Here is a 13,096-nt window from a genome sequence, read left to right on the forward strand (position 1 = left end):
GTTTTAGAAAAACTCACACTGCCTCTTTTTGAGCCAGCCAATACAGCTGATATAAAATTATTATCATGGAAAACTGCTCTGCTCCTAGCAATAACTTCAGCAAGAAGAGTCTCAGAGTTACAGGCATTAATGGCAGTGGAACCTTTCATTATTTTTCATCAGGACAGGGTCTCTCTAAGGACAAACCCAACATCTATGCCAAAGGTGGTATCCAGTGTGGCTCTTAACCAAACCATTCATTTGCCAACATTCTTTCCAAATCCCCAGAATAAAGGGGAGAGACTTCTGCACGCTTTGGACATACACAGACAGCTACGATTCTACTTGGACAAAACAAAAGCTTTCAGAAAAACTGAGCAACTGTTTGTAGCTTATGCTGCAGGATCACAAGGAAAACCTATCTCAAAGCAGACTGTTTCAAAATGGATAGGACACTGCATTCGCTTCTGCTATTCAGAACATGGCAAATCAGTGCCTAAGGGCATTAGGCCACATTCTACCAGAGCAGCAGCCACTTCAGCAGCCTTCCTCAGAGGAGTACCAACCAAAGACATTTTAGAGGCTGCAACCTGGAGTTCAATGCACACTTTCACCAGGCACTACCACTTACCTCTCTACTCTAAATCCAGAGCAGGCTTTGCCACTGCAGTTCTGCAGTGCCTGGTAGCCTCTCCTAATCCTATTTAGGCCCAGCCACCCAACCTCAGCTTTGGGATTCATCCCAAGTGTAATGACTGCAACAATGAAACACGATGAACATAGTACAGTTGTGTACCTACCATAAATGTAGATGTTCGAGTGTATTCACTGTTGCAGTCCAGGTTACCCACCCACCATCCCCCTTTTCTTTGCTGGGACTTTTCTGTACTTCTCTATTCTATACAACCTATGTGGTGTATTTGCTTGTAGCTGAAGGAAATGTTTATTTTAGTACATGCATGCTTTTTGGCAAAATTTTTTCAGCCTACCTATTTGGGGGCAACTGACATCTGGGGCAAGAAAAACTGAAGAAAATGGCGTCAGCTTCATCTTTTATACCCCTGGCGCACTGACGTCAGGGAAGAGGCAACAGCAACCGATGCCAGACCTAGACTTTGGAATTCTGGCCAACTGTGGGTAGCCTGCCAGCAGGATAACCCAAGTGTAATGACTGCAACAGTCAATACACTCTAACATCTACATTTATGGTAGGTACACAACTGTACTTTCTTGAAGCCCTCTCCTGTTGGTCTTGTACCTTCCCTCACATTACCTTTAGTCTTCCTGGTGCTCAGTTGCATACCACTTTTCAACTGTCTGTCACTGTCATATTTATTCTCAGAGTGTCCTTTTTTAATGGTAAGCACTCTTTATCCAAAGATAGTTTATACCCTCCTCCAAGGCTACATTACTCTTACAAAGACACTTGTAATGTGAATTGGAATTTCATCACTGTGCTTGGAGTCTGCTAGCTCTCTCCTGTTATGTATAGGTTCATAGGTGTTTACTAGGCTAATGGCCTTGAGGCCTTTACAAGCCTAGCCATAGGATTACCCTGGCATAGTGCCATCCGACCTTAGTTCCCAGTGCCTCTGTTGAGTAGAGCCACTGGAGTTATCCCCGGGGTGAATTTTCTGTTACCTATCCACTCATCAAGATTCCTCTTGAAGAGGGTTAGCGAGGTGCTCTGCTTGACATATATGGGAAGTCTGTTCCATAGCATGGGCAGTCTCTGGGTTATGAACCTGTCCCTCCATCATGTTCTGTTAATTGTGGTAATGAGGTTGATGTCTCTGGAGCATGTAGTGCAGAGGGATTGGTATTTCTTTAGCTGTAGCATTTCTAACAGAGCTGGGTCAGACATTGCTTTGTAAGTCAAGCAGAGATCGCCTCTAAGTAGGTGATATGAGACAGAGAATAGTTGAAAGTTTTTAGAGTCTGTCCATGTAGGACAAGTGTTTAAGGCCTAGGATCCTCTTTGTGAGGTACTTTTGCGGCCTGTCTAGTTGTTGCAGGTGTCTGGTAAGGTACATGCCAAATGGGGCATTGTACTCGATGATTGCCCTAATAAGGGAAGAGTAGAGGGAGACAATGACCTTTTTCTTCCTGGATGCAAAACCCTTAGTAATGAGATGTGCCACATAGAAGGACTTTCTGACCACAGTGGCAATGTGGTGATCAGAAGACAAGTTGCTGTCAACCTGTGTTCCCAGATCTCTTATAACACCTTCTATGTTCAGTGGACAATTTCAATGTGGTAATTGATGGGAACCGCGTTTTTCCCAAAGGGGATGACAACACTTTTTTGGCATTGAGCTTAAGGCCATGGTTCTGACACCAATCGTTGCTCACAGTGAGGCCATTCTGTAGGATGTCAACATCACTTGGGGAGTTAATAATAGCTCCCAACTTGCAATCGTCTGCAGACTTTGTCAGCCAGAGTCCCTTTATGTTGGTCTGGACTTCAGAGAAGTAGATACCAAACAGGAGAGGACCCAGGACCGAACCCTGTGGGACTCAACTCGTGACTAATCGGCAGTCTGACTTGGAATCATCTACTTTCACACTGTGGGTTCCATCTGTGAGCCAGTTTGCAACCCACCTAGTGATATAGGGGTTGATGCCAAGCTTAGTGAGTTTTTTCCATTATTCCTGAGTGGAGAATAGTATCAAAAGCCTTGGCCAGATCAAGGTAGGCTGTATGAACTACCTTGACTTCACCCACAGCTCTGGTGACGGACTCAAAGAAGTCGACCAAGTTGAGCAGGCATGATGTTCCCTTCATAAAACCAAACTGTGTGGGATCCTGAGTTTGGAGATTCCCTATATCCTTGTTTATTAGTTCCATAATGATGCGTTCAATAGCTTTGCATATCAGACTTGTCAGGCTAATGGGGCGATAGTTCCCAGGGTCTGTAGTTGCTCCTCCTTTGTGGAGAAGAATGACTGTAGCAGTGCACCATTCGGCAGGGACAAAGCCTGAGATGAGGCTGTGATTGAACAGGGCACACAGGTGAGGTGCCAGTTCACTCTGTAGTTCATGTGGAACACAACCAGGGATATTGTCAGGTCCCGTAGAAGCTGTTTTCTTGGCCTTGAACTGTGCTGTTTTAACTTGTGCAGCAGTAATACTGGGTGCCTGGCAATCTACTGGTATTGTGATTGGTCCTTTAGGGGGGGTGGGAGAGGGGTGAAATTCACACTGAATTTGTCGCCAGTATACTGGCAATATCTGTTGGCTCGGTATAGGAGGTACCATTGTGCAGTAGCTCAGAGCAAATCTGGGTATTGCCGTGGAGATTCTTTACATAACTATAGAAGGCCTTGTGGTTGTCTTTACTATCTGCTGCAATTCTGTTTTCATACCTAGCTTTAGAGGATTTGATGAGGGATCTCAACTTTTTGTTGAGGTGGATAAGGGAGTTTTTCCAGTCTTGGGATTCACCTTATTCCACATCAGTTTCCTCCTGTTGTAGAGTTTGTTTATGGCAGGTGACCACCAGATTTCCTTCCTTTTTTGGAGGAGAGTGTCTTGGTTCTATTGGGTGTGGTGAGATCCATGCATTTGTGTATGTGTTCGTACAGTGCATTTGTGTATGATTCTGTGGTCACGCAACTATTCTCCATTTGCATGGGTGCTGTGAAGTTAGCCACCTCTGTTTTTAGGATCCCAAAGTTAGCTTTGGAGAAGTTTTTCATGGTGGTTACCGTTGCTGAGGGGTGGGAGGGATGTGGATTTCCAAGGTGATTAGTTTGTGGTTGGATCTAACCAGGGAGGAGCTGACTATTGGTTTAGAGCAACGGTCGCCCATGTTAGTAATGACCAGGTCAAGGATATTGCTACCTGTAGTGCGGATAAGAATGAGCTGGTCCAGGGCACTGGAATTAATAAACTCCAGGAAACGTTGGGCAAGTGTATTGGTACATGAGTAGTTTACCCAGTTAATGGAGGGGTAGGTGAAGTCATCTAATAAGAGAGTATTAGATTGGACCCTAATATTTTCCAGGGTGCTTAGGAACGTGGAGTCCGAGTCTTGGGACATGGTTGGGGACCTATAGCAGGCTACAACCTGAATCGTTGCCTTACCCAATGTTAGCTTCACCTGAAGTATCTCTGATGCGTTATGTTGGGCTACCAGTCTGGAGGTGTGCGCATCCTTTATGAATATGGAAACAACACTGCCTTTGGAGCTTCGGTCCAAGTTCTGAGGCCGAAAGGTGTGGAATGAGTTATAGCCTGGTAGTGCAGGGGTGCTTTTTGCTGCCTTGAACCAGGTCTCTTGTTACAGCACAAATGTTGATGTTCTCCATTTTAAGGAGTGCTTCGAGCGAGTGCATTTTGAGGTTTAGGCTTCTAGCGTTGAGCAACATGACCCTCATATTGCATTTGTTTGTAGCTGTTATGGTGGTAATTTGGTCTTTGGAACACTGTTTAAAAAAGGTACTATAGGGGTGGCAAGAGCCTTGGCCAGTATCCGGAAGCCTAGGGGTGACAGATGCAGGCCATCTCTGGCAAAGCATTGAGGTCTGTCCATCATGTCATCTCAGGCAGACAAATACTGGATCCCCTTAGAATGACAAAAGAAACTTAGCCAATTGTTGAAATCAATCATTTTCTGCTTGTACTGTGGTATAATTCTGGGTGATGGTAGGATGCTGCTCAGGCCTAGGGCCATATATTGAGCATATATTAGTATTATTCTCTGCTTTCCTTGTAAGATATTTATAAGTCAGATTTCTCCATTTCACATCCTTCTAGAGATAATGTCTTGTTAGACAACTTTTGCAATGATCTACCTAATAAGTTATGGTTGAGATTCAGTCCTAGAAGTAGATAAAGATGGAATAGTCTCATCACCTTCAAAACTTACATATTTAGAATATCGATATGTGCATTACTATTCCATCTTTCTCTATGATCCCACTGTGGTAGAGGTTTGGAATTTGATCCAGGACCTTTTTATCGCTTTACTTGGTTCCTTTTCTCCTTTTCTGTATTCATTGGACCAACAGAGTTTTAGAGAGAGTTCCTTCCATTCACAGAATTGTAGGAAAAGGGGAAGAAGTACATGGTCTGGGAAAGTTTTGCATGCTTAGCTGCCTGAGTCTTGCTGGCCTTGAAGTCCTAAAGGTAGAAAAAGATGGACCAGGGCCTACATATCTGTTATTATGGTGAGTACATAACTTTTGTTATGCAGTATTATGTTTTTTGATGACTGTTTGTATTTCTTTTTAGGAATCACCAGATACAGTGGAATGTTCATTAGCTCAAACAGAAACCGTCAACGCAGATGAACGGGAAGAGCTGAAAGTGTCAGGTAATCAGGCACACACCGAACCTTTTTTATTTTTTCATTCACTATTGCCTTTTATGCTTTAAAGCAATACTGCAATTAAAAAAAAAAACATGATACTGTTTTTCCCTGGTTTAAAAGATTCCTGAAGTAACTTGAGTTTTTTTTTTATTTTTATTGATACCTTGAAGTTTTATATAAGTGCATACTTGTTTTTTCTTTAAGAAGAACAAAATCATATTTAATAAGTAAATGATATTAACCCTATGAAAAGGGTTTAATTAAAATAAAAAAAGCTCATGGTGCAGAATAACGAGGCTTACCTAAAAGGATTTAATTAGCTTGTTATAGTTCATTACAGATCATATAGTTTTGTACAGTCTTTTTTTTCCACTAAAGCATTTTTGAGTGGACAAACTTAGGGAGCCTATAACAAGAAAAATAACCAGAGATCCTGTAGAGGTATTAGAGATATTTCAGAAATGTTATGAACATTTGTATAAAGCAGATAACTGTGGCAATCAAGAAAGAACACAAATAGAAAAATTTATGGAAGGTTTAAGTATGCCAACGTTAGAGGTAGATGAGGCTCAGCAATTAACAGTTAAGATATGACAAGATGAGATAAATGGTGACGTACAACCAATCTGCAGGAAAGTCCCCAGGAGTAGATGGTATTCCTGCGGAAATCTGGATGCTAGGAGGGAAGAAATTGATGAAGATCTGGAAGGTTTTAACAGTATTTTGAAAGGAGGGGAAGAACCACCATTGTGGGAAAAAGCTGTGGTGGCTGTAATATCTAAAGGACAGGAAGACCCATACGACTTAGCTTCGTTTAGGCCAATTTCAATTTTGAACCATGATTATAAAGTGTTTGTCTGTAATAGATAGAATGGCAAAGTTGTTGCCAAAATTGATAGTTGCGTATCAGTGTGGTTTTGTGAAAGGAGGCAAACATTTGGCAGCATTACTAGAGCAGTGATGACCCAGGGGGAGCAGAGTGTAAGAAAATACCACTGTTGTTGGTGGGTCTTGATGCAGCAAAAGCATTTGTCAGAGTAAGTTGGAATTTTTTGAGTAGGGCAATGGAAGCATTGCATTTGCTGATACAATAATAAGGTGAGTTAGGAGGATCAGAGGCAAAAATTAAAGCGGGAAGGTTCCCCTCTGTCAAGATGTGTCTAAACAGAGGAACCAGATATTGATGTCTTCTTTTCCCTTTGTTATTTACTTTATATTTAGAGCAGTTGGCAAAAAAAAAAAAAAATAATTGACTCACACATTGAAGGATATAGCTGGTAATCAAGAAAAGTCTGACTTTATTTGCAGATAGTGTTATGTTGTATCTGATAAAACCAGAAGAGGACATCTCAGTGTGGTGCTACATCTTGAGACAGTTTCAAGTCTTTTCAAGATAAACAATAAATTAAGGTAAAACAAGTCTATAGCTGTAAACTATGTACCCACACATTAACTGGTCTAGCAATACTCATATTTTGGGGACACAATAAAATGAAGTATTTAGGAGTATGGATTAAAAAAAATATGTTATGGCAGATAAGAATATGTGGAAAGAGACTCAAAAACTGAGAAACTGGAAGCACTTGTTTGTGGATATGGATAGCAAATTACATTTCTAAGGGAGGGGAATAGAGCAAGGGTCAAGTGGGATAATTTGATCCTTCCTATAGAGGAAGGTGGTTTAGGATTACCTGATTTGAATGGATAATTTGGAGCTACATAGTTAAGGCTCCTATACGTAACATAAGCAGAAAACCATAATCCAAAGTGGAAAGGGATGATGAAGAAATGGGAGAAATAAAAAAACGAGAGAGTGGGATACAAGCCAAACTTCTTATGCAGCTCCCTAATGCCATTTCCGCAAAAAAGAGAAGGTCTTCCTCATCTTTGGATTCTTCTCCTCTGAAGATTCCTAGGAGTACTTTGTGTAAGAGGGAGATATAGACCCATTTACCAAATCCCTCAAGACTGAATTGGATGATGATGAGAATACAGATTCCCCAGTGTTACTTCATGATGACCTTAAGTTTGGGGTTGTTCTGGAGATGATGCATCATAGAGGTAACTAGTCCTCTTACCCTGTGTCTTTCACACAGCAGATGTTGCAGAAAACTATTGTGTCCATTCAGCAGATTTCTTGGGTGGTTCTTCTGTTCCTAGACATTTTAAAGGTTGTCATCAACTCTGCATAGGAGAACCTGAAAACAATAGTCCTTGTTTCCAGAGAATTGGATTATGTCCTGTAGTCTGACAGAGGTTCCCAAACCAGAAAGTCTGGTTTCAACAGTTGCTCTTAAAAGGACTTAAAAAAGTAGGAATCAAAAACTTGTATTTAAATAAACCCCTTCTTTTCAGAAGTTAGGTAATTGCACAGTAAAGGAGAATCTCATTTGGAGAAGAAGACTCAAGAGTCACCATGTTTTTTTTGTTTTTTTTTTATTATACAAGAGAATCTTTTGCAGCATTTTGAAAAATAAAAATCTCTTTAAGATCTATGTTAAGCTCGGAGCTCAACCTGCTGGTTCGATCAGCTTAAAGCTATTCAGACACATGTCTAAATTGGTTTGGCTTGGAGGTATCAGTACAATATACACACATAAGGGAGAGCCTTGGGGTACTGCTCTGATCATAGGAGCTTCCAGGTGCTAGTACAAAAAAGTAATTAGAGAAATAAAAACATGTAAAAGGAGAAATAGAAAGAGCTCAAGAAAAGATTAAGAATAGTGTAATACAATACATGCAAGAAATGTTTAAAGAAAATAGAAGTTGGTGAAAAAAACATGGAAAGTAAAAAATCTAACAGAAAAAGAAAATAAAGAATTGGAAAAGGAGACTTCTTTAAATGAGCTAGATAAAGTATTAGGACAAGTAAATACAGATTTGACTGCAGGCCCAGGTGAAATAGGGTATGAAATGTAAAATATCTTTTAAAGATTTAAAATGAATGGTTAAATGAAGGTTTTTATGTGCAAAGAATTATGCGTTAGAGTACTTAAATTGATATGGAAGAAGGAAGATAGATGATTAAAAAAATGAAGACAAATGGCATTGAATGATTACAAGATCCTTTTGAAAGTAATACAAAAGAGATTTGAAACTAAAAGGGAAAATATTGTGGAAGAGAGCATATATAGTATAAAGGGGAAGGGTTGTCAAGACTTATTAATGATATTTAGAAAAATTGTGGATGATATGAACAGAAAAGAAGAAGCAAAAATCATGATAGGAGATCTTAATAAGACATCTAATACAATTGAACATGAAATCTTATGGGCAACTATGAAATAATATAATGTAAGTGAGAAAGTTAGGAAATTATGTATGTCATCATATAGTAATAATAATGTAAAATATTTGTAAATGGCTGGTAAAGCCAAGAGGAACATATGAAGAGTGGTGTAAGCCAGGGATGTCCAATGAGTTGTATACTCTTTGCATTAGTTATAATTGTGATAGCATGTGAAATAAATTACAAAATGAAGGAGGTGGGTAAAGAATTCCAGTTCTGTTAACATAAGCAGATTACGTTATAATAACTGCAAAAAAAATTTGGATAAAAGAAGTAATGATTTACATAAATGAGTGTCTAGAGATGATAGGGATGGCGTTAAATAAAGAGAAAAGTAAAGGTTTATGTGATGTATAGGGGTATATATTGTACAATTAATTAAATTTCTGTGTTAGGTATAAAATTTGGGAATAAAGATGTAAGTAGAATTCAATGGGAAAAATAATAGAAGAAATAAAGCAAATGTATTTTCTGGAGAACATATAAATTATCAGTCAGAAAAAAAGGCTTATTTCTTACATATCTGTATTTTCCACTGTGTGTGTGTGTGTGTGTGTGTGTGTGTGTGTGTGTGTGTGTGTGTGTGTGTGTGTTCAACCTACCAAACGGCCCTTTGTGCGAACCAGAATGACGAAAATGGTCATTCCAATCTGCACCGAAGTTCAAAAATCAGCAAATCGAAAACCATATTCGCTGATTTTCGAACTGCAATTTTAAATACATAGTGTAATGCAGGGAAGCAAGCCACCCTGCACCCCCACACCGCCCTACTATATTATTCTAACTCCGAGGTCGCACTACAGTGGGGAAAAGGTCCACATCCCGATCCCCACTATAGTGCACTCCGCACCCAAAATGCCGAATCTGCAATAAGTGAATGTCAATGTGCATTTGCTCATTGCACATTCGATGCATTTCTATTCAGTCATCCGTAGTCTTGAAAACTTACTTCCGCGCAAAGTACTTTTGACCATTGCAGTTTCAAGCATTCAAAGGTAAACCATCTACATATATATATATATATATATATATATATATATATATATATAAAATATTTACGTATTGGTAAATGTGAAAATCTAACGATAACACCATAAGTATGTAACTGAAGTGCGGGAAGTACAAAATACATATTTGTAACAGTGTTCGAACTTAGACTATATTAAAACAACAAACCTTCTAGCACTTTTTGGAATAATATTTTTTCTCTTGTGTAGTGAGAGTTTGTCTTAGTTAGTTCCCTTTCCTCCCTCAAATGCTTGCTCATCAGAAAAAGTAGTTTAGTCTAGTAGTTTTAGTTGGTGTAGTAGTTTAGTGTAGGCCCACCCTTCCTCTTAGGTGTGCGTGGTTTTTAGTGTGTTAGAGTGTAGTGTGTGTGTGTGTGTGTGTGTGTGTGTGTGTGTGTGTGTGTGTGTGTGTGTGTGTGTGTGTGTGTGTGTGTACAATGATTGATCAGCCTAAACCTACATTTAAGAAATGCACAGAGTGTGGCCATAAGCTTTCAACGACGGATGGTCACACACTGTGTGTTGTTTGCCTTAGGAGTTCCACATTTGTCTACTCAGTGCAGTGTGTGTGCCGGGTTTAATCGTAGAGCCTTAAAGGAGAGGAAGGCCAAACTGGTGGCTAAAGGCCTTCTCCCTGCTTCTACGCTATACTCATCTTCCTTGGTCTCTGCTTCCACAGCTACCGCCCAACCTCCCCCTCAGGCAGGGACTCATCCTCCCACTAGACCTGTTGAAGGGGAAGCAACAGGAAGAGAAAGGAAAAAAGACAGAGTTAGAGAAGAAAGGGGATAGGCCCCGTAAACAGTCTCCAGATCGGAAGTCCTTCCCTAGTCTGCCTTCCAAGGTGTCGAGACCTGTGTCTCCTTGGCTCCACTCCCCTAGATTCTCCCCAGAGCCGACGGAGCTGAGGCATTCATCCAGATCTTCACAGCGTCCAGCCAAATCCAAGTCGGTCGTTTCCTCGTGCTCGACTCGGAGTCTTTCTAAGATGGATATGGACAGGATGATGAGGAGATTCATTCGGACACAAATCCAGATGGGCGTATTGCCAGGCCCCTCTCCCTCCGGAGGGGGGACCTTCATGCCCTTCTTTCATCCTATTTCTCCTTCCCTGTTCCGGCCTATGAGTTCGGGGTTTATGGATCCGAGCCGTTCCTTTGGAGCTCTGGCTACCCCAACCTCGGCCCCAATCCTCACGGCAGACCCAGGGAGAGCCTCCTCCTTGTTGGGTGCTAAGGAGGTGTGCTCTCCATCGGCGTTCAATGTGGTGGAGAGGGTTCTCTCCCAAGGATCGAGACCCCAGCCTGTTTCTTTGGATTCCACCCAGACTCCCTCGGATTTGGTTATGACTCACTTCAGCTTGTCCCAGTAACAGCCTGTGCTAGAGGACCCCCAGGCAGTTCCTCTAGAGGAACCCCCAGCGGCTCATGAGCCCTCTTCAGAGAGTCCCACTGAAGAGGGTCCTCATAAGCACACGTGTAAAAGGAGGCACCTGGACTCCCCCGAGTCCTTGACAGAAGACACTGATTTAGATGGAGAAGGATCCCCCAGGTCACCTCCCGAGGATGTCTCCTTTGGAGACATCATGGAGGTCCTCCGCCAGAGGGGAGGTTAGTCAGCCCCAAAACCTTCTACGGATGAATCAGTGTTCCTGGAGGCTTTTGGCACTGACCCATCTATGTCCTGGGTGTCCCCACCTGCAGATCCCTTGGTGGATCTTATCACCACGTGGGCATGGAAGGAGCCTGACACCACAGAGCCAATACCTAAGTGCCCGGACAAGATCCTCTCTCCACCTTTGGATAGACAGGCCTGGTCTAAAGGATCCCCCGTGGATGCTATGGTGGTTGCAGCAGCCACCAAGAGAGAACTGTCTCAGGAAAGTTCCTCGGTCCACCCTCCGGACAAGGAGTCCAGGGTGGTGGATCAATTTGGGAAGCGAGTGTATTCTTCAGCGACATTTTCCATCAGATCACTGAACTGTTTGGCACACGTCATACGACTGCATCGAGACCTAGTCACAGAGTTAGCTGAGTCGTCCCCAGAGTCTTTGTTACCAGAGGACAAGCATCTGTTCTCAGTGAAAATGTTTACTCTGAAATCAGTTTCGAACACGTCTATTAGCCTCCATTCGCATGCTATAGAAGAAGCAGCTAGGGCAGCTGGGACCAGCGTGGCTGTGAGGCAACATGCTTGGCTCAGACTGTGTCAGTTTGTGGTCCCCTTCAAAGCGTCTTTCACGAATGCTCCCTTCGATGGTTCTTCTCTTTTTGGGAAGACTGTACGTGACACCCTTGTCCAGAGTGAAAAAAAATGGGAAGACTTTGTCTGCCATCGGAATCCGCTTCTCTAGTCCTCAAAGATCCTTTTCTAGGGATCAGAGAGGGCAAAAAAAGATGTGGTTCCGGAAATCACAGTTTTCCCAAGATTCTCAGGACAACTTGTCCCCTAGAGGCAGAGGGGGACAGGACAGACGCCGCCCCAGAGGCAGAGGGGGTCCGAGGAACTTTGGCTCTAGGGAGCCCTTCTCGGACAGGCCCACGCAGCAGCCCTGAGGGGTTGCCCGATTGTCCAACTCTGGAGGCAGTCGGGGGAATATTATCATTGCACCCAGCAGCTTGGGAGTCCATAACTGCAGATAGTTGGGTGAGGAAACCTACTAAATATATAATTTTTTTTTTTTTTTTTGAGAAAAAATTGACTTATCTGTCTATAGTATTGCATTTAGCTAGGAAACTTAATATTTCAGGGCTGTCATTGCATTTCTAAGGGACTTGACGTGTAAATGTTTATTGAACATTTGTGTGAAAGTTTATTTTTTGAGTAAAATTTTAGACAGATTTTGTGTATTTTGGGGGCAAAATACTGTGTTGTGGGGGGACTGTTAATGGTTTACCTACTCAGAACCACCTGTTCTCTACTGTACCAATTACCAACAGACTCCAGACTCCACTGTCCAATTCTGAGGTCTCTTTCTTGGTTTACCAATAGAGCATCCTCTGGTCTCAGCAGGATTACCTTCCCCTGTCTGCAAGAACAAGTAACTGGTCTGTGAGTCTTGAGTGTCAGGCCGGCTCCTGTTTTGCCTTAGCCATTGATGAGTGACTCTTCTATAGCTGCCTGTTGTTCCTCAGACCATTCATTTTTGCCTTCAGCCCCCATGATGTAGCATATGCAGCCATCAAAACTGGGGGATGCCTGTGTTCTCTGCAGCTTTTGGGATGTCCTTGCTAGGCAAGGGAAAAAGCCACTCTTGTTGGTTTTAGGAAAAGGGACAGGTAAAGGTACTTCCCCTAGCTGGGAGAGGGAACCTGCATTGGGGACTACTATGCCTTCTACAAGCCAGTCAATTTCCAGGAAGAGTGGCAGAAAAAGGGAGCATAGGGGAACAAACATAGTCTCCTGTTTCTATTTCTATGGACAAGAAAGATATACTGGTTTTTGCCAGGAACTCATCTCTATTTTTTACTGTCATCTTGTTGTTCAGGCAAAAAAAAAGAGTTGCA

The 13,096-nt window shown here is 42.0% G+C and overlaps 1 protein-coding gene across 2 annotated transcripts in view; it reads left to right on the forward strand.

Moving 5' to 3' along the window:
* The window catches only part of GCLM (glutamate-cysteine ligase modifier subunit), a 557,909-nt gene that overhangs the window by 217,776 nt on the left and 327,037 nt on the right, over window positions 1–13,096 (forward strand). For both annotated transcript variants that reach the window (XM_044081903.1, XM_044081895.1), the window contains one exon: window positions 5,216–5,297. In XM_044081903.1, coding sequence (XP_043937838.1) covers window positions 5,216–5,297 — 82 coding nt within the window. The remainder of the gene's footprint in view (window positions 1–5,215; window positions 5,298–13,096) is intronic.

Source organism: Protopterus annectens, chromosome 1.part1 (genome assembly GCF_019279795.1).
Source record: "Protopterus annectens isolate FY-2018-M chromosome 1.part1, PAN1.0, whole genome shotgun sequence".
NCBI classification, from domain to species: Eukaryota; Metazoa; Chordata; order Ceratodontiformes; family Protopteridae; genus Protopterus; species Protopterus annectens.